The 23,350-nt window shown below is 37.2% G+C and overlaps 1 protein-coding gene across 1 annotated transcript in view; it reads right to left on the bottom strand.

Annotated features, from left to right (window-relative positions):
* Dhc93AB (Dynein heavy chain at 93AB) overlaps positions 1-23,350 on the bottom strand; it is a 1,274,973-nt gene that overhangs the window by 1,096,513 nt on the left and 155,110 nt on the right. The window contains exon 9 of the mRNA XM_090403805.1: positions 16,438-16,554. Within this exon, the coding sequence (XP_090259931.1) occupies positions 16,438-16,554 (117 nt within the window). The remainder of the gene's footprint in view (positions 1-16,437; positions 16,555-23,350) is intronic.

The following is a 23,350-nucleotide window of genomic DNA, read 5'->3' as shown; positions in this document are numbered from 1 at the left end:
CAGTTGTACTGGGTTATTAAGACGTTCCAGAAGGCTGTTCTGCAGCAAGAACCTTGTTGGCAGTCTTGTTTGACTTCTTTCATTACAGTTATGGTTATCAGTGTCATGGCTGCTCTTTGTTCTGAAAAATAATTTTATTTCTGTTGAAGAGGTTTTTTTGACATTTGAAATCTCTTAAATGAGTAATTCTGGTTAGCAACCATACAGACTTTTTTGCTGATGTGAAACTTCTTAACTTCCATAATAGCATCCACAGTGCTTAATTGGCATTTAAATGCATATTAATTTGTGGCTTAATAGGTCTCTTCAATAGATAAATTGCATTAATTGGCCTATCAGAAGTTTTTCTAGTACTTTTCCAGTGATATGCATGAGACTAATTGGCCTGTATTTCAGAGCATCTGTAGCTCAGTCAGTATAGATGAAGCCCTTTGGTCAGAAAGAGCTGGGTTCAATTCTGGTCCATGACATGAGAAACCTTTATCTGGTCTCTTTCGACTAAAGCTGGACTAACCAGTTTCATACAGAGGTGGAGGGATTTTCTACCAGTAATTCGGGTTTTTTATCCCTCAAAACAGGCAAACCAGTCCTGTAAACACACCTGGCTACAGTCATATATACTTATGGCAAAGAAGGCAACAGAAAACCAGCTTGTCTCATATCTCCCTGGTAATCAGTTGCAATCCTCTCAAAGAGAGGAGGCCACAGGATTAGAATTTACTAACTTCATCAGAAGCTTCTTCTCTGGATTTGATTATCAGTATGATTTTAGAGCATTTCCATATTGAAGGAAATCATCATTTCTTCCTTGAGGCATTTACTGTAAACTGGTGTTATAAATTTGGGGAATTTAGGAAATATTATTACGTGCATGTAGCTAGTTATCCGCTTTTCTCCAGAGGTTTTTCTTGTATCACTGATATTAATATTCATCATTGTTGGAAGTACCTACATCTGTTGCTGTTCTTTGTATGCTTTGTAAACTTTCATCTGCTGATTTGTCATGATCAGGAATAAAGTTGTTTATCATAATAGCTACAGTTGCTGCTCTGTTTTTTGTAAATACTTGATAATATGAGTCTTGTTTTATTCTTGTTTGCTGTTAATTTATATATATATATATATATATATATATATATATATTAGGGTTACCAAGTAATTTTATAAGCTTGGTTATTTAACTCCTAATCCCAAGTATGCAAACAATTAAGTTTGCACCTGAAACATAGTTCAAGTTTAAAGATGGTACAACACCAGGGCAACTCATTGTAAAGGTGGGTAAAGCTCTGATCACTATTCTTAGTACTTTCCCATAATGTAAAGCACATCTCACTAAAAGATGTATACTGCAATACATTATGGGTGGGGTCACTAGCCAGACCTGTTTCAACCTTTTTTGAGGTCTCTTTAGTGAGTAGCTAGACCCTGAATACCAAGGTTTTAGTAATACAGAGCCTTATCAACTTTACCTATAGAAGTTGCTGCAAGGTGTTTTTATTTTTATTAAGAATCTCTGGAAGAGATATAGATGTAATTAATTTTTTAACTTGAGGATACTGTATATTAGGGTTACCAAGTAATTTTATAAGCTTGATTATTTGCAAACTTAACTGTTTGCATACTTGGGATTAGGAGTTAAATAACCAAGCTTATAAAACAGAGTTCAAGTCTAAAGATGGTACAACACCAGGGCAACTCATTGTAAAGGTGGGTAAAGCTCTGATCACTATTCTTAGTATTTTCCCATTATGTAAAGCACATCTCACTAGAAGATGTATACTGCAATGCATTATGGGTGGGGCCACTAACCAGACCGGTTTCAACCTTTTTTGAAATTGATATATAGGGTCTAGCTACTCACTGAGGAGACCTCAAAAAAGGTTGAAACTGGTTAGTGACCCCACCCATAATGCATTGCAGTATACATCTTCTAGTGAGATGTGCTTTACATAATGGGAAAATACTAAGAATAGTGATCAGAGCTTTACCCACCTTTACAATGAGTTGCCCTGGTGTTGTACCATCTTTAGACTTGAACTTTGTTTCAGGTGCAAACTTAATTGTTTGCATACTTGGAATTAGGAGTTAAAATAACCAAGTTTATAAAATTACTTGGTTATCCTAATATACAATATCCCCAAGTTAAAAAAATTATTACACACACACACACACACACATATATATATATATATACACACACACACACACACACATACAATTCCAAGGATTCGATGCAGTTAAAACATTACAGAAATTTTTCATTGTTTCTATTTTTGCATTTATAACTTTGGACTAATAGCTGGATTTGGCTTCATAAGAATTCTGTCATGTAGTTTATCTTAAATCTTGATTGTTGTAGGTTTTCTGGTACAGTCATTTGAGTGCATTAACATGTTTTCTTAAGACTATTAGTTCTTCATTCCAACAAGATACCGAGCTTCTGCTATTGATCTTTAACTTCTTAAGGGGTGGCGTTAGAGTCGCTGAAGCACATGGAAGTGGATTGCAGCTGTAGTAAAACGAAGCGTTTTTTTAAAAAAGGTGTATAGTGTGACTACTCATGAATTGTGCTACATTTTTTTCTCAGTAACACAAATGTTCTTTTTAGTGGTGCTGCTTTTGGAGGTTCATTGTTATATTGTGTTATTTTTGGGTTACTGAGAAGGCGAGGTCAGAGTAGACGCTGCAGTGGAAGAGAAGATATGTCTTTGTTATTTAGTATAGTTAAATATAGTTTATACTTGTAGTATCTCATAAGCAAATTAGCTTGCAATAGAGCATATAACGTAGCATTTAGCATGTAACTGTAGTAGTATTTAGCATTTAGTTGTAGTACTATTTAGTATTTAGCATTTAGTTTAATAGTTCCTCGGAACTAAATGAATGATGGCAACAGCTGCAGCTCCAATTACAAATGGCATGTCACCAAGTCCTCCTCCATTTAAGGACTCTATTTTGTGTAACATAATAAAGGATGTTGCAGGATGTATGCATCCCAGCACCTTTACCACCTCCACCTTTACCACGAGTTGCCTCGATCTTGCACTACCTGTGGGATCAGCTAGTCTTGCATCAATTGCAGGCGCAAACGTGACATTTTGTCTGTTTGCTCACTTGGGAAATGGAGTAAAACCAGGTTTAAAATTGATCGGTATCTTCAACATAATTATACCCAAGTTAAAAATACTTTCTTCATTTATATCTCCTCCTGAGATTTTTATTTAATAAGGTTTTACACCTTATGGTAACTTGTTTTGGTAAAATACTTATAAGCTCTGCATTACTAAATCTTGGTATTTCTAGCCTGGCTCCCACTGATGAGACCTCAATAAAGGTCGAAACCAGTCTGGGTAGTGGCCCCTTGCCTTTAATACAAAACATCATACATCCCCTTCTTGGAGATGTGTTTTGGCATTAAGGGTAAATATTAAGATTAGTGATCAGATCTTGCTCCACCTTTACCACGAGTTGCCTTGGTCTTGCACTACCTGTAGGATCAGCTAGTCTTGCATCTATTGCAGGTGCAAACTTGACATTTTGTCTGTTTGCTTACTTGGGAAAAAATGGAGTAAAACCAAGTTTAAAATTGCTTGGTATCTTCAACATGCATCCCAGCAGTTGGATATGTGGCAGGTAAGAGAAGGGGGGGGGAGTTCTTTCGCTTGGTGGAACACAGGAAGGAAGGATGACAAGGGGTCATCCCTGGAAGTTATGGAAGGAAACTGTGAGTAAGAGGGTGAGGAGTGGTTTAGGGTTGTTGAACCATGGAATGTATTTCCTGATAGAGTGGTGAGAACAAAAATGGTCAATGAGTTTAAGGAGTGGTATCCTAGAAGAGATCTCCCTCAATGAGTCTTGATAGTCTATGTGTTTCCTAGGAAGGACCTCGCGTATTGAGTCTTTTGACTCCATGGAGGCTTGAATAATAATAATAATAATTTATCCTCAAAGTTGGATCAACTTCAACAATCAAGTTGCTACTGTTATTTGATTATTCATCATATTTGTCTTTGTCTCCTCTAAGAGTCACTAGTGTGTGAGAGGGACACTGTCATTAACTATAGTTGAACATTGAACATAGTTGCACTATGTGAATTTACTTAATGGTATTAATTCACAACGCAGAATAATACGAAAATAATTAATATTTATTTAACTTATTTGCTGATATTTTGCTGGCATTTTTGTCACAGTACATGAACAGCTTTTTCTTCTTCACAAAGTACTTCAATGTGAAGTACTTTGTGAATGTGCAAGAGAAATGATAGTGCCACTAATGAAACTGTTCAGTCTGTCTCAGCTCTGGCAAGGGAGTGGAAAGAAGTAAAGATAGTTCCATTATGTAAAGGTGACTCTAACACAGAAGTAGCAAATTAAAAAGCAATTAGTATCTCAGGATGTTCAAAGTTTTTTCACTTGGTTATACTATAAATTAAAGATACCAAGAAATTATCTTTTTGGTTTCATTCTTCATCCAACCGTAAGCAAATGAAGTTTGCAATTGAAGTGACTTCATGACTGGGCTACTTGTATATAGAGGCTAATGATTTCACATCAACTGCTTTAGTATTGCATAATTGAATGCACATATCCTTACGGAAATGTATAATCTATGCAGTATGAGAAGCACCACTACTGGGCCACTACCACTATCTCTAATCCAGAGTATTTTAGTACTAAGGTGTGGCACCTTTTGACTACACTTTTCAAATACCTTGTATAGCGCGGTTTTGAACAATGCGGGTTTTGGTCTAACGCGGTTTTTATTATTACACTTATCATTATTACACTGACAGGCGACTCCTGGGCGCTGCAAGTGACAGTCGAGAGCCACATTTATGCAGTAGTTATTCGATTGGCTCTCACATAGACACTTCTTTCCCCGCGGCATTTTATTATTTACATTAATATTAGTATTTAATATTTTTTTATTATTTAAGTATGAGTGAAAAGAGACAAAACAAAGAAGACACTGTTGGAGTAACAAAAAACCACAAGTGGTTGACATTAGAGAAGAATACTTGAAGTTATAAAATTTCACGAGAATGGCACTTTGTTTGCTAAAATAGCATATGAGAATTCAATGAATGAGTCATCTGTATGAACAATTATTCAGAGCAAAGAAAAGATTAAACAACATGGAATGAGCACCGCTTTTTATATGTCAAAAGTGATCACGAGAAATCAATCTTCTACAATGGAAAATACGGAACGCCTTCTAATGATCTGGATTGAAGATTGTAATCAGAAAAATATTTCTTTGAGTCAAATAATAATCCAGGCAAAAGCAGCAAGTCTATATGACAAAATAAAAGAAAATGAAAGCAAAAATGAAGGAGGCACAACCAGTGAAACTTTTATAGCAAGTCGCGGGTGGTTCTACAATTTCAAATAGCGTATGGGACTCCATAGTGCAAGTGCCGACACTAAAACTGCAGAATTATTTCCCAATGAATTGAAGGAGCTTATTGAGAAGGAAGGCTACATAGATCATCAAATTTTTAATGCTGACGAGACTGTTGTTCTGGAAAAAAATGCCATCACGCCCATTTCTAGCAGAGAAGGAAAAAACATAAGCTGGGTATAAAGTGTCAAAAGACTGATTGACACTTTTACTAGAAGGTAATGCATCAGGTGATTTAAAATTGAAGCAACTGTTAGTGTACAGAGTGGAAAATCAAAGAGCTCTTAAGGGCTTTACAAAGAACATTTATCTGTTCATTGCCGTTCGAATAAAAAAGCGTAGGTAACTCGTTCAATTTTCGAAGACTAGTTAAAAACTTGTTTTTGCCCTGAAGTTAAAAGCTATTGTAAAAAGAATGATATTCCTTTTAAATATTTTGCTTTTATTAGATAACGCAGGCCATCCAACTCTAGTTGGATGGCCTGCGTTGTTTCTAGTATCTGAAATAATGTGGGTTCTACAGTCAACTTTCTTGAGTTTGCGGGACGAAAAACCTGAGTTTCCGGGAGAAAAAACCCGCTTGCCCATGCCAGAGATCGACTAACTCGGGAACCGGTCAAAAAAAGCTTCGAAAAATTTCCTCTAGTCGCCGACTAGACTTGAAACCAAGTCTTCCTTCGTGCAGCTAAGCGCTGTGGTGTGCAAACGCCACATCCACTGAGCTACACAGGCTTTTTGAGAGAATACCATATAGAAAATTTACAGATGTCAGAATAAATGGGAATGGATATGAAGCTGGTAGCATTGATGGGAGAAGCTGACAGACAGACACTAGAGAGTAGTATATGATGGAGTTCAACTGGTCAACCTGGTCAACCTCTAGAAGAATGAGGATGACCAGGGAAGTACCTCAGGATTCTGTACTAGGTCACTACACTTCAATCTGTATATCAATGATATAGAGAAAGATTTAAGCGAGGATATTTAGTTATTTGCTGATGATGAAACACTGGGGGCAGCAATAGTTGATAATGGCAATGTTATTATTATTATTATTCAGGCCTCCATGGAGTCAAAAGACTCATCGTGGGAGGTCCTTCCTAAGAAACACAAAGTCTATCAAGGCTCATCGAGGAGAGGTCCCTCCCTCCCTGAGAAACACAAAGTATATCATACTACTCCTTAAACTCATTTACCGTTCTCACTCTCACCACTCCATCAGGCAATGCATTCATGGTTCAACTACCCTCCATACAAAGAAACCACTCCTCAACCTCTTGCAAACAGTTTCCTTTCGTAACTTCCAGGGATGGCCCCTTTTCATCACTCCTTCCCACTGTTCAACCAAGCGAAAGAATTTGTGCATCCTGGATCACTGAAATAAATTGGCATTGCGGGTGAAGATAATGATTGTAAATTTAATGTTGCAAAATGTAAGGTTATGCTTTTCATTTTGAAAAGGTTACATGCTGTGTATCACATTGATGGTACTCGATTACAGGAAATTTATGAAACTAGGGACTTTGGGATAATGGTGTACAAAGTTGAAATTCAGAGGATATATTGCAAAAAGTTGGTAAAATAGCTGAAAGGATTACTTGAATTTTGAAAAACATGCTAAGAAGTAAAGATAGGGAATTTTGAAAAACATGAATTTGAATTTTGAACTTGAATTTTGAAAAACATGCTAGCAAGTAATGATAGGGAGATTGTTATCCCACTTTTATAAGGCTATGATTCAGCCACATCTTGACCACTGTGCACAGCTTTAGTCACTTAGGTTTCTTGGGGATCAGGAGGTAGTAAAAGGGATTTAGAGATGAGTAAGCAAGCGAGTGACACGTCTGTGGAAAGCTCCATATGAGGATAGGTCCAAGGTATGTATTGCAAAGTTTAGTTAATAGGTGGAAAAGAGGGGACATCATAGAAACCTATAAGATATTAAGGGAGATTTATGAGATTAAACCAAACTAAATATTTCAAAATGTGAGAAAGAGAGAGAGAATAAGTGGACGCTGTGTAAGAGAGTGCTTAGAAAGAGTGCGTGTGTGGACTATATTTTATGTGTTGAGAGTGGTGAATAAGTGAAACAGACTGGAAGAATTAATTGTGAGTACCCTGACAGTGAATGAGCTTAGGAGAGGTAGGATAGGTTCTGTGTGCATAAAAGTCAGTATGGGTCTCCCACTATGAATCTACAGACTCCATGGAGACTCCCATATAATAATAATATTTGAAGTTTTATTTGAATAAATCTTTATAATAACATATAAAGATTTATTTGAAGGTATGCCAGTGAAATAATGCTGCTTCTAATAACTTTCATATTGCCTTCCATAAGTGACATTTTCTTAAATTTTGAGCTGTCTATAATGTCATGCAGTCCTTGCTTAATACCATGTACTTATAGTCCCTTTTGGACTCGTCTCGGACTCAATTCACAGGAACTTGCTGCTAAACTTGCATTCCTTAGAGCAGAATGGACAAATTGTGTTTTCCTCTACAGTCTCATGTTTGATGATCAAACTTACTGTAGTTAAAACACTTCTGTATTCTCTGCAGTGAAAAATTCTCCACAGAATTTTTACACCAGTTTCAGAAACTTTATTTTTTTGGAGTTAGTTGTTGTCGCTATATTGTGTATTTTGGTTACCGAGAAGGCAGGGTTGGAATTGGATGCATCACAGTGAAAGAGAAGATGAAGATAACATAAGTGTTCATTATTTAGTTTTATTTTATTTATATTTAGTATACTTAAAAGTTTTCTTTGTATTTTGTTTGTACTTTTACTTACACTCCCTGATACTTATTTAGCATTTAGTTGTAATAGTTCATTGATACTATTTTTAATAATGGCAGCAGCGGCAGTTAAAATTACAAATGGCAGATCACCAAGTCCTCCCCCCCCATTTAAGGACTCCATTTTGATTGATACAAAACGAGATTTTGTAGCATGCGGGACTTGTGGAATGTATGCGTCCCAGTGGGTGTATATGTGGTGGGTGAGAGAAGGGAAATACGTATATGCACAAAATGCAGGCAATGGGAGGAACTTGGTGAGTTAGAGATGACTATAACCGACCTCTCTGAGTCAGAGGTGGGATATTCTCCAAGTAGAGAGATGAGTGATATGACAGAGGATGAGAATAGCGAGAGAAATATGAATAAAATAATGAGAGAGGGGAGTATGGAAAAGTTTAAAGATTGTGAAATATTTGGAGATGGCCTCAATTGGGAGGATGAATGGCAAATAACAGTGGCTGACTTGAGACAGAGAGAGAGAGAGAGAGAGAGAGAGAGAGAGAGAGAGCAGCTGAAAGAGCAGGTGGAATATCTAGGGAATGAGATGAGAAGTGTGAAAGATGGGATTAGGCAAATGGAAGAGACGAATGCAAGGCAAATCAGAGTAGGAGTGAGAGAGAGTTATGGGAATGGTAGAAGAGGAGAGAATAGGAACAGTAGAAGACAGGGAATAAGAGTGTTATGGGAATGATAGAAGAGGAGAGAACAGGATAAGTGGAAGAGAGGGAATGAGAGAGAGAGTTATGTGAATGATAGAAGAGGAGAGAATGGAAATAGTAGGAGAGAGGGAAAGAGAAGAATGCGAGGGAGCACTAGAACCAGGGATAGAGGGATGTCAGAAGGCATGTAAGTAGGGGAACACAGAAAGAAAGTATTAGAGGAGAGAGAGTGAGGGATGCATGTGAGCAATCGAGGAACAGGGTGGTAAGAGGTGTAATGTATGGGAACTCAATGATCCGTGATGTGCAAGATAGGATGCGTGAGGACTGTTCCTGGAGGAATAATAGAAAGTGTGGTTATGGCAATTAAGAGGGGGTGAAAGGGTGGATAAGATGATTGTGATGGTAGGAAAAAATGACTTGAGAGGAAATGTAAATTGGGCAGCGAGCGATATGAGATGCTTGCTTGAGATTGTACGAAAGAAGATGAAGAGAGCAAAGATAGTGTGCATTGCCTAGGTATGATTGTGACGAGCTGAGCAGAAGAGCAGAATTTTTGAATAACATAATAGCTAGAATGTGTCAGAAGAGACGATTGGAAAGTGTGGATGCTTGGAGATTTAACGACAGAATGGAATTGTATGCGAGAGACCACTTGCATTTCAATGAGGAAGGATGTAGGCATCTGGAGGGATTGCTGTTCTGAATGAGTCAGTGTGTCAATGCAGGGAAGCTAGAATGCCAAGAGTGGATAGTAGCAGGGGATGGCCTCTTGTGGGAATGGATACTTGGGAGAAGGGGGACGACATCAGGTAACGCTGAGCCCAGTTGAGTCTAGAGGGGATAATGTTGGATATAGAAACAGTGGCATTTTTATGCTTTACACTAATGCCAGGAGTATCCAAAATAAAGAGAGGAATTGGTGGTGCTGATAGCATCTGCCTGGCCAAAGATTATTGGGATCACAGAGACGTGGTTGACAGGAGGACATAATAACAGGAATAGAAGTAGCAGGGTACAGCATTTTTCGGCAGGATAGGAGGGGAAAGCATGGTGGTGGAGAACTACTTATGATAAGTGACGACTTATATCCTCTAAGAGTGGAGACTTTTGAAGGCAGTGAAAATAATGATTTTGACAGCACATGGTGTGAGGTAGAGGTGGGCAAGACAGGATACTTTGTGGGGTGTTGCTACAAACCAAGGAGCACAGAGGGTGGGGACCAGGAGATGATGAGTTGAGCTTGGCAAGTGCAAGAAGAATGATTGTTATGGGATATTTTAACTACAGCAGTATAAATTAGGGAGAGGAAGATGCATGTAGCAATAAGGGAATGAAATTTCTAGAAATCTTGAGGAACAAATGTCATATGCAACATGTAATTAGAAAAAACAAGAGGTTCAAGAGTTTTGGATTTCGTCATAGAATCAGAAGAGTTGATAATAACTGAGATGACATCTCTCCCACCAGTTGAGAGAGTGACCATGTGGTTTTGACTTGGAAGATGAATAGACATGAAGAATTATCAAAGAAAAGGGAACATATGGGGAATTATAAGGCAGGTGATTATAATAGTCTTAGATATCAACTTGGGGTAGTTTCATGGAGGGCAGAAATGGAAGCCAATATCATTAGTGCTTTGGGCATTGGGCAGATGAGGGTAATGAGGGATAGCATTGGGCAGATGAGGGTAATATTATCTGTGAGAGTCAACATGGATTTGTGAAGGGGTGCTCTTGTTTTAGTAACAATCTAGCCTTTTATAATAAAGTTACAAGAACAGTAGATGAGGGAAAAGCATATACTGCCATTTTCTTGGACTTAGCAAAGGTATTTGACAGGGTGCCACATGATAATCTGATATTTAAGTTGCAGCACATGGGTTTCAATGTCAGGTTGGTAAACTGGATTCAGGAGTGGCTATCCAATAGGTATCAGAGAGTTGTGTATGGTGAGGCAGTTTCAAGGAGGCAAAAGGTTATAAGTGGGGTCCCACAGGGCATACTGGGACCTATATTGTTTAACCTTTATATCAGTGACATTATCAGTGGATTGCAAGAGGATATTCGGTTGTTTGCAGATGATGCGAAGCTGGGAAGGATTATTATGTAATAGTGCAGATGTGGTAGCCCTGCAAGAGGATTTGAATAAGCTAGATAGATGGGTAAATGAATGGGGGTTTCGGTTTAATGCAGCAAAATGTAAGGTCTTCAGGTTTGGGACACATCGATGAGACACTGCATACTCTATTGGAGGAGCAATACTGGAGGAAGTAGGGAGACAAGAGATCTGGGATTTATGATGGATAGAAAACTGAAATTCAGGGGACATATTGCAAAGGTGGTGAAGATAACACAGAGGATTGCTGCAATAATGAGAAGGATGTTGACCTGCAGAGATAAAAGAGTTATCGTTCCGTTGTATAAGACCCTGATCAGACCACACTTAGACTATTGTTCTCAGATTTTTTCCCAGGATTTGAAGGGGATAAATTAACTCTGGAAAGGGTACAAAGGCGGATCACAAAGATGGTTTCAGGACTGTACAATGTTAGTTATGAGGATCGGCTGAGGTAATGTGGACTGCACAGTTTGGTGGGTAGGGTGATATGATTGATACTTTTAAGCTGTTGAGAGGTTACAGGGTTAACACTGGGGGAGTTCTTTCGCTTGGTTGAACAGCGGGAAGGAGTGGTGAAAAGGGGCCATCCCTGGAAGTTAGGGAAGGAAACTGTAAGCAAGAGGATGAGGAGTGGTTTCTTTGCATGGAGGGTGGTTGAACCATGGAATGCACTGCCTGATAGAGTGGTGAGAGCAAGAATGGTCAATGAGTTTAAGGAGTAGTATCCTAGAAGAGACCTCCCTTGATGAGTCTTGATAGACTTTGTGTTTCCTAGGAAGGACCTCCCGCGATGAGTCTTTTGACTCTATGGAGGCCTGAATAATAATAATTATAATTTATCCTCAAAGTTGGATCAACTTCCGTAATCAGTAAACATAATAATAATAATAATAATAATAAAGAGAGAGAGAAAAAACAAAACAAGTATTAATTGGTTCTTAACACATTCGCTGCCACGCTACTCGGGCATAGATTGTTCGATACGCCAAGCAATTTCATTTCTTCAAGGTCAGCACAGGTAATCTCGTTGCCGGCAGTAATTAACATACAAATATATTCACAGTTGGCTTGTGTGGCTTATATACCATCTGTGAGTATACACAGTTTTGCTGCTATCTCCACAAGCCAAGCATTTTCACTTCTTCAAGGTCAGTACGGGTAACCTCGTTGCCGGCGGTAAGCGTCATACAAGTATTTTCGTAGCTGGCTTGTGAGGCTCATATACCAACTACGAGTATACTCGTTAATGGCAGCGAACGTGTTAAAATGAATGTCTCCCAGATTTTTGATAAACTGATACAGCCAAATTGTTGTCTGGAGAATGTTTTAAAGCTGCTGCTGATTTGCCAGCCTGGCTGGCTGAGTGGTTAGCGTATCCGCTCTCCAACCAAAAGGCTGTGGGTTCGAATCCTGATGTGGGCATGGATGTTTGTGATTGTCTGTGAAAATACTAGTGGTGGTCAGCAGTAGATGGCATTGGTGTAGATGATGAAGGTAGTTGCGGTTGGTGGAGACGGAGAGTTGTAGAGTAGGTGCCCTCCCTCGATGTGTCTTTGGACTTCCTGGAGGTGTAATGTAATAATAATAATTCTAAAAAGAATCTCTCTGACTTATAATGACTTCTGTATAGCACTTTTGTTATCTTCGATTTGATCCTGTGTGAAGGGGTATCCAATGAATAGTCTGCTAGCCTCAACTTGCCATAAAGATAGTGTCAAATATACTTTTTACGTTCTCCAAGGCAAATGTCAACATTTCTTTCTGTTTGTCCATAGTAAGCCAGGCCACAAGTACAGAGTACATTATGTACTCCTGAATGTGATAAAGGAGAGAGCATGTCCTTAGGTGAACGGATAAGAGTTGACAATTTAATGTGTTTTAAATGTGGTGTTGCAGAGCTGATATTTATTAAGTATTAAGCACTCTAGATATCTTTTTGGGTATGCCCTGAATATATGGGATGGTAACAGATTTTCTATAGCTTTGTGTATTAGTTAATGAAATCAATTTCTAGGGAGCATTTAGTATTTTATCTATTATTTGAGGATTATAGCCATTGGCTAGAAAAGTGCCACACAAGTCAGTTCAGTGTAAGAGCAGTGTCATTGGAACAGATAGCCTCCATAGCTCAGTTGGTATCGACAAAGCTCTTTGGTCAGAAAAACCTGGGTTCGATTCCCATCTATGACGTGAGGAACCTTTATCTGGTCTCTTTTGACCAAAGGTGAGTTAGCAAGACTCATACGAAGGTGGAGGGTTTTTTCACCCAGAAACTCGGGTTTTTCATCCCTCAGAACAGGCACACTGGCTCATGAATACACATGGATCTACAGTCATAAAATACATACTTCATCCCTCATTAGGAGGGCTCAACTTGTCTTAAGAGATGGCGGAGAAACAGGGACATAAATTTGAATAATTTTCAGATGTCCCAGATAAATATATCTGGGGCAAATGTGACTTGAGCAAATCCAGAATTTCCATTAATGATACATTGGTAAATAGTGAAGTAATATCGAAACTAATCATTGTTTGAACTTTTTAAAATATGGTCTTTCAATTAGTGCCATAACAAGGGCATAGCGAAAGAGGTGCCCACCACAGGCACAACTAGGTGTGGGGCGCAAAATGTATAAAATAAAAATAAATAAATAGATATAAAAGTCTGCTGTTTTATATTGTATTTTTAAATTTTGGCAATATGCCACTTTAGGTAAACAGAATGAAACAAAGGAAGAATTACTTGTGAAGTAGCTAGTAATTTAGCTAAATGATTAGCAAGTTTGAATGTAGAACTGTTTATACTATCCACAATTGAATGTAGGGTTGTGTCTTGTTTGTGAATTTTAAGTGTTCCATATTTAAGTGCTCCACGATGGCCTGGTTGGCCGAGTGGTTAGTGTATCCGCTCTCCAAAAAGGCTGTGGGGTTCAAATCCTACCGTGGGCATGGATGTTTGTAATTGTCTGTGAAAATACTAGTCGTAGCGGGCAGTAGATGGCATTGGTGTAGATGATGATGATAGTAGTTGTGGTTAGTTGTAGTTGGTGGAGACAGAGAATTGTGGAGTAAGTGCTCTCCCTCGATGAGTCTTCGGACTCCCTGGAGGCGTGACAAATAATAATAATAATATATTCTGGGTGTTTTTACATGAAAAGACAAGTTTATTAACTTTTGGTCAGGAAGTAACATTCTTCAGTAATGTGCAAACCTAATTCTTTTATGAGTTAGTAGGATCATGATTTAATATAGGCTGGTTCTTGTAAAATGAGCATTTTGCTTAAATATTCTTAAATATTCATCTGCTTAAATATTGTTTAAATATAAATTCATAACCACAGTTGTATCATCTTTGTCTTCTTTAGTTATTACAAAATTGTTGTTATTCTTTTAAAGCAACAAAACAAAATTGTTATAGCAATTTTTTATAGCAAAGGAAATCCTCCCAATATTGTTTTTTGGGAGGTTTAGATTGGATTAAGATGTTGACTACATCCAAACAAATGTTATTGACTATAACTGGAGGAAGGTCGTTATGTTCCACGTTCAATGGAAGTCATCATTTTCACTTTTAGAACTCACCCAGATGTAATGGCAAAATTATGTCCTCGACTTAGCATGCTTACAGCTTCATCTGTTAGGGCTGCTGATGATAAATTTACAATGATGCAATCTTGATGTATTTGCACACTCATTCCATAGTACTACGATGTTGGAGGATTTCAATTTTTTTTTTTGGTGGAGGCTTTTGAATTCATGAATTCATTATCTGCCATTGTGTAAGAGATGCAGACAAGGATAACTCACAGTTCTGGTTTAAAATATCCCACAGTGTGTCATGTACAGTATATATGCAGCTATCAATTATTTTTGACAGCTCCACACAAGTAGCGCTAATCAGTTCACACAATAGTGCTAAACTAGCCCATTTGTAAATATGCCGGGGACTTGGCTGAATGAAATACTTTTAATTTTGACACAGTTTGGTAGTGTATTAGTGTCCTGGCACCTCTTTATGAAGGTTAACCTGTTTAGGTGGCCAGCCAATTTTGATTTCTTCTTAACAAATTGCTGTGCCCTGCATACAATATCATCTCTATGAAGAATTCTTAAAGAAGTAGAAATGTACCATTTCTACTTGTTTATAGTCTCGCTAGTTGTACTCAAGAACAGGTTGAGAAGAGGATCAATCAGAAGCACTTCTGTTCATGTTTGAGCACACTCTGTTCTGTTCTGTTGTGTGTGTGCATTAATTCTCTGGACAATTTGCATGCTATGGAGGATGAAAAACCTCAGAATTTTGGTGGGTAAAATGCCCTTACATTTCTGTATTATGAGAATGATTAACTCACCCTCAACTGAAAAGCACCATTAAAATTCCTTGCATTATCGATGAAACTAAACCCAACTCTTTCCAACCAGACGAAAAGTATAACCTGCATGAAAAGCTACTGATGCTCACCAGAACTATACTGTTACATAAGGTTTATACACCAAGAATAGCTGATGAGTTGACATTTTGCAATACGATCCATGATAAAGGGTCTGCTAATAAGAATAATATAAATTAAAGATGCCAAGAAATTATATTCTTCGTTTAATCCTTTATCCAAGTGTAAGCAAACAAAGTTTGCATGTTAAGTAACTTCATGACTGGGCAACTCGTATACAGAGGCTAATGACTTCACATCACTTACCTTGGTATCACATAATGCAAAGCACACATGCTTACGGTCGTGTATAATGCTAGGCATTATGGGAAGGGTCACTACCCAGACTGGTTTCACTGTATACGTGAAGGGCAGACTCCAAAAACTCAGATCCCCCAGGTCACTCTAAACTTAGCAAGTGCGAGCGACTCGAAGTATCATTTTACTCAGCAGTGGTCCTACCTAGCAACAGGTCCACCCTGCCATGGAGAGGAACTCTCAGCAGTGACTCTGTCCAATGGCAGGCTCATTCCCACCACTGAACGAACAGAGCCATAAACTCAGCAGTGGCTCCACTCAGAAGATGGGCAAAAATCTGCCACTGTGCAGAGCTGCTCATATCTCAGCATGGTAGCCGTTTCAATGCTAAATTGAAACGGCTACAATGCTAAATTGAAACGGGAGCCACACCCAGAAGTTATACCAAGGTTGAAGTAATACAAAAGTTATATTTTCACATACAAGTAGCCAAAAAGTGTCACACCTTATTACTAAAATACTCTGGATTAGAGATAGATGTTGAAAGTTTTTCCACTTGGTTATTCTTGAAATATGATTTCTTGCTATTAAAGATAGCAAGAAATTATAATCTTGATTTAATCCTTAAGTGTAAGCAAACAAAGTTTGTGCATTAAATAACTTCACGAATGGGCAACTTGTATATGTATTAATGACTTCACTAATAACTTCACATAAATAAGAATAATATTACTTTCAAATTATGAATTTTCTTATAATATACCTTAAAGACAGCTTCAGTATTAGCACAATCAATGATCCCTTGATAAATAACTGTAGCTATTCGATGATGTAAATCTGCCACTTTGTCTTGAAAACTTGCAGCATCTACCAGGAATTCCTGAAAAAAGAGTATTGGAAAACTCAAAAATCTTTGAGATATTTCTTCAGGGAAGAACCAAAAGCCATCTCTGGAAGTTGTGTAAGAGTGTAGTGAAGAGGGTTGTTAAGAGTAAATTTTTTATGTGGACAGTATTAAGGATTTTAAGGTTCAATATGATAAATGTTTCCAGTTCAATGAATCTCCCATGATGAGTTCACTACTTGGATGGAATGTGTGATGATAATAATAATAACAATATTTAACTACAGTAGATATAATGTTTCAAGAAAGGGAATAAAAGAATATTGTGTAAGCAAAAACTCTAATGATCTGCATAATGTTATTTATAATCATATATGTTTGCCTACTTAGAATTTACTAAGAATTATTTGCACCATGATGACAACAAGGTTGTGAGATAAGAAAAACATCCTTGTAGATAGACTAAGAGTAATGTTCTGCAAACCTTTACGTAACACAAATTTAATGTAAGTTAGATTTACCTACCCTTCCCACTAATCAAACATTATTGCTTATGTGTTTACAGTATATATATACACTGTACTATCAATATATTTTAAAAGTCATTTCTGTTAGTTTCATTCATTCAAGGTTTAGAGATGCAGGAGGAGAGTGTGTTTCAAATACTGAGTACTCTGGATGTCAGTAAAGCTGTGGGACTGGATGGTATTTCACCACGAGGTTTGAGAGAATGTGAAACTGACAGTGCCTTTGACCTGACTTTTTAATGAAAGTCTGGCTGCGGGAAAGGTGCCAATGGAATGGAATGAAGGTAAGATAGTGCCATTGCATAAGTGCGGTAGCAGACTGGAACTGTCTAATTATAGGCCAGTTTGCATGTCATCAGTAGTTGTTAAGATCTTGGAGAAAGTAGTGAGGGACCATATACAACATTGGGCAGATGAGGGTAATGTGATCTGTGAGAGTCAACATAGATTTGTGAAGGGGCACTCTTATTTTAGCAATATGCCAGCCTTTTATAATAAAGTTACAAGAGCATTAGACGAGGGAAAGGCATATACTGCCATTTTATTAGACTTAGCGAAGGCATTTGACAGGGTGCCACATGATAAGCTGATATTCAAGTTGCAGCACATGGGTCTGGATGTCAGATTGGTCAAGTGGATTCAGGATTCGCTGTCCGATAGGTATCAGAGAGTTGTGTGCGGTGGGGCAGTTTCAAGGAGGCAGAGGGTTACAGGTAGGGTCCCACAAGGCTCAGTACTGGGACCTATATTGTTGAACATTTATATCAGTGACATTGTCAGAGGATTGCCAGGGATATTCAGTGTTTGCAGATGATGCGAAGCTGGGAAGGATTATTATGTAATAGTGCAGATGTGGTAGCCTTGCAAGAGGATTTGAATAAGGACAAATGAATGGGGGGTGTCGGTTTAATGCAGCAAAATGTAAGGTCTTGAGGTTTGGAAAACATCGATGGGACGCTCATACTCTATGGGAGGAGTTATACTGGAGGAAGTAGGGAAGACAAGAGATCTGGGGTTGATGATTGATAGAAACCTGAAATTTAGGGGACATATTGCAAAGGTGGTGAAGGTAACACAGAGGATTGCTGCAATAATGAGAAGGATACTGACCTGCAGAGAAAAAAGGGTTATCATTCCATTGTATAAGACTCTGATCAGACTTAGACTTACACTATTGTTCTCAGATTTGGTCCCTAGGATTTGAAGGGGATAAATTAAATGTGAAAAGGGTACAAAGGCAGATAACAGAGATGGTTTCAGGACTGTACAATGTTAGTTATGAGGATCGGCTGAGGGAATGTGGACTGCAGAGTTTGGTGGATAGAAGAAGGAGAGGTGATATGATTGAGACATTTAAACTGTTGAAAGGTGGTTACAGGGTTGACACTGGGGAGTTCTTTTGCTTGGCTGAACAGTGGAAAGGAGTGATGACAAGAGGCCATCCCTGGAAGTTACGAAAGGAAACCGTAAGCAAGAGGGTGAGGAGTGGTTTCTTTTCATGGAGGGTGGTTGAACCATGGAATGCATTGCCTGATGGAGTGGTGAGAGCAAGAACGGTCAATGAGTTTAAGGAGTGGTATGATAGACTTTGTGTTTCTTAGGAAGGACCTCCCACGATGAGTCTTTTGACTCCATGGAAGCCAGGATAATAATAATAAGAAGAAGAATAAGAATAATAATAATAAATGGTATGAGGAAATGGAAAAAAAAATACAATATGTTTAATTCAGCTGTGCAATCTTCCTTATGAAATTATTAACAGATAAATGTACTGTGGCTTCTTTCTTCTCTTTATAAATCTCTTGATAACAGGCTAAAGCATCATCTAAATATTATAGGATATTATAATTTCAACAATCTTAGACTCGAACAGCATTGCAAATAATAAGCTTTGAAGTGGGGTGAATGAGTGAAGTATTAGATGGAAGGTAGAGTGTTTTTATGTTTGGATCCAAATCATTTAAATCTGCAAGATGACTAAGAGCATTATCAACAATAAAAAAATTTTGAATGCCGTGTCCATTTTTCAGCAAGATTTTTCAATTTCAAGCGCAAAACAATTAATCAATCAATCTTCAATATGAGCAAGTAACCCCAGGCTTTTGCATTTTTGAATAATAATATAAGGTAAGAGCTGCCTTAGTGATGCCTTACGAAGCATGCAGGTTTTCTGAACGATTGACTAGCAGTGTCTTAAGCTTACGGTAACCAAAAGCATTACTATAAAATTCTCACACAATCATGATTTACTTATTATGTTGTTTTTTACAGCATTATATGTACTGAGTAAAACTTCCATAAATAAGGTTTAAGTTTTGTTATATGATAAAGTAATTAAATATACAAATATATGTATTTCTTAACATTTATTAATACAACTGTACATGTAAGCATTACTGAAATTGCAATGTAGTTGAGTGATGGTATAACAAACGGAACTTAAATATATTTTAAGTTCCGTTTAGCTTTATTTCCATGTTCTTTTGCATAATTGATGACTTTTAACTTGAATTTTGAAGAATATGACAATTGTTTTTTATTTTCAGACATTTTTATAGGCTAGTGCTCAAAATATTGTTAATACATTAACTTACCCTGCCAACGAGTTGCAGCTGTATGAATGCTTTCAGAGTTCTGATTGGTTTATTCAGAATCAGCTGTTAATGACATCAATCAACATAGTTAACAAAGGCTAATGATTGGCAGAAGCTTGTTCACGGAGACAAGTTACTGGCAGTTTTGCCACAGCAACCACGGATCTCTCAACCGGTTATCCCCCCCCACCTGTATATAAGACGACCCCAATTTTTGGTCTAAAAATTTAAAAAAAAAGTATTGCCTTATACACAGAAAAATACAGTATAACAGTACTACTATACTAGACGCTATTGCAATGCACCATCACTGTACTAATAGCAACTGTTTTTGTCAGTTGAGTTTTGCTTTGAATCTTGGTATTAGGGTTGCATGTGAGTTGTGAGTTTTGAAATAGTTGTTGCCAAGTATCAGAAATGCCAGCCAGAAGAAGAAAAAAGCAAGTAACCAAGAGAGAAGGAGAGCTGGAAAGGAGGAAAAACTACCAAGTTAAATTCTGCAATCTCAGACCTCTCATCCTTTTGTGATCACATTCAGAAGGATGAAAGACCTTTATGAACTTTATATAATATTCCTTCTCATCAGTGTCATCCTACCATAATCTGTTGTAATAGGTTTCACGGTATAATAAGAACACAGATGGTTAAGAAAATAACTATTTATTAACTTATTAGCTTTAATAAATAGTTATTAATAATAACTATTTATTAACTTATTAGCTTTAAGTTAATAAATACTTATTTTCTTAACCATCTGTGTTCTTATTACACCGTGAAACCTATTACAACATGTCTGATGAACACATAAGCCTATCCACGCTTACCATAATCTTTTCTTTTCTTTTTTTTTTTTTTTTTGCAGGCTACATATCAAAAGAATTATTATTATTATTACGGGCAACTCCAAGGAGTCCTTAGACTGATCGAGGGAGGCCCTATACATCATATCAAGAACAACTATTCGCACAGTATCTATCATACTTTGCTTTGAATTCATTTAGTCATGGCACACACAACAAACTCTGGCAGCTTATTCCACTCATTCACCACTCTCCAAGTAAATAACCTAGTTCTAACACACTTGCTCAGTTTCCATGGATGGCCCCAAGTTCTCTCATCACTACACCTGTTCTGAAAAATTTCCTCTGAATTAATCTTGTAAAATCCCTTCAGTAATTTGAATGTCTCAATCATATCACCCCTTTTCTGCCTATCAACCAATTTCTGTAACCCACAGATCTTCAACCTGTTCTCGTAAGATTCATTCCATAGACCATCTTGGTCACATGCCTCTGGATCCTTTCTACCTATGAAATGTTTATTATTGGTGCATGTTCGTGGTGAACTATTTTTTTGTAAATCTTATTTTATTTTGTTAAAATAACATATAATTATTTATTTATTATAGATACAATATCTATAATAAATAAATAATGGCTGAATTATGACAAGCATCACTGTTAAAAATATGAAAAGAATTATATTTTTTCAATTATTGTTACAAGAAACAAATGCACTGCGATCTAACACCAATATTTGTCTGCGCTGGTCATTGCTATTGATACGAAAGTTTTATTGTTGGTGTTTGTTCATGGTGAGGATGAAATATTTTAATAAAACGATTTTTTAATATGTAAATTTATTTATTAATAAATTCGTTACTGATTAAGAAAAAAAAGTTTTTTTTTTTTTTTTTTTTTTTTGTATATGCAGCATTCCCACTTAAAATTTTCACCAGCCACCACTGTTCCAGATGCTTTATCTGATAGATTAAAATCCAAAAGACCTGTAATCTTCTTAGTCAGAATGTCAGCTTGATGAATAAGTGGGATGCACTGTGGACCCAAGCAGTATCACCTGAAGTCAGTAGCTATATAAATATTCTTCAAAAACCATCAGGATTTGACCTGCCCAGGAAGAATATATGGAAAACTGCTAATGGGAGTCATACAGGTCACAGTGTATGCAGAGGCTTGCTACCAAAGTGGGGAAAGATACTAAATCCCCACTGCCCTTGTGGAGCCGAGACCCAAACCATCTATCATATAGTTCAGGTTGAGTTAATGGCATATCCAGGTGAACTAAAGGACATTTTTGACCTATCCCCAGAGATGATCAATTGGATTAAAAATCTAAATGTAAAAATATGACTAAATTTTTGTTTGATGCTTGTTATACATTTAATGCCTGTATTCTATCTGTTTGTCTATGTTTTACTTTATATTTATAATTTTACATATTTGTATCTTATCCATATTCATATGTATTTCATGTTATTCCCTTTTAACCATGTGTATATGCCATATGATAAATAAATAAATAAATACTGCTTTACTTATGTTTTTATTAACAATGATGCCAACTCCCTTTACACTGTTATGGTCTAGACCAGAGAAAAGCACCTTCTGTTATTCACCATACAACACACATAAGTGTGTTGTATGGTGGATAACAGAAGGAGAGGTGATATGACTGAGACTTCCAAACTATTGAGAGGTGGTTACAGGGTTAACACTGGGGAGTTCTTTTGCTTGGTTGAACAGCGGAAAGGAGTCATGACAAGTGGCCATCCCTGGAAGTTACGAAAGGAAACTGTGAGCAAGTGGGTGAGGAGTGGTTTCTTTGCATGGAGGGTGGTTGAACCGTGGAATGCATTGCCTGATAGAGTGATGAGAGCGAAAATGGTCAATGAGTTTAAGGAGTGGTATGATAGACCAGCGCTTCCCAAACTGTGGGCCGTGGCCCCCTTGGGGCCATTACTTTTGTTGAGGGGGGGGGGCATGGAATAATGAAAACAAATATAAAATGTTTTAAGACTAAGTAGATTTTTTTTATCTTAAAAAGAAACATCTCACGTGCTTTACTGCAAATATACAATAACAATATATCTATCTATATAAAAATATAAGATAATGTGCCATGTCAAATGTGTATGTAAGATGCTAAAAATATAATATCTGCATTTGATTTTTCCAATATTTTCTGTGTATAGTTTGTATTGAATATAAATACAATCGATATTATTATAATATATGTCTGTTTTACAAATTTTTTTAGATGGGGGGGGCCGTGAAATATTTTAATTTCTCCAAAGGGGGCCTTTACGTCCATAAGTTTGGGAAGCACTGTGATAGAATTTGTGTTTCCTAGGAGGGACCTCCCATGATGAGTCTTGATAAACTTTGTGTTTTCTAGGAAGGACCTCCAGTGAGGAGTCTTTTGACTCCATGGAGGCCTGAATAATAATAATAATAAAATGACCACATTCATTCCACTGAGTTTCACCCAACCCTAAGATTAGTATCTTATTGTCTTCCATTTCATTCTGTATTATGTCTAGTTTCCCAGGTTACAGTCCTCTGATAAAACACTAGGTACTAATCTACACAGATCAAATTCCTGACGTATCCTCGGGAGGGGGTACAGGTTAGTATGATAGTATTATATGAAAAAGTTACATGATTACTAACTTCTTATCAACAGTTTTCCTCCAAATTAAACTGACTGTCTGTCAAGACAGTATTATCAGATCTTATATTTTGCTCTTCTAAAACACTTTTTGCTGTATCAAACCACCTAGATCGTCTTTTTTTATCTTACTATTTTGCAAAGAAGATTTGTTTTGCTAACCTTTCTTTCCTCATTCTATTTGAAATGATCATGACACCAAAGATTAATTCTGCTAACAGAGATGCTAATAATGCCTAATAT

This window comes from Typopeltis vanoorti, chromosome 1 (assembly GCF_054136105.1).
Source record: "Typopeltis vanoorti isolate ZY-2024b chromosome 1, IOZ_Tvanoo_1.0, whole genome shotgun sequence".
In the NCBI taxonomy this organism is placed as follows: domain Eukaryota; kingdom Metazoa; phylum Arthropoda; class Arachnida; order Uropygi; family Thelyphonidae; genus Typopeltis; species Typopeltis vanoorti.
This window is presented reverse-complemented; position numbering and strand designations above follow the sequence as displayed.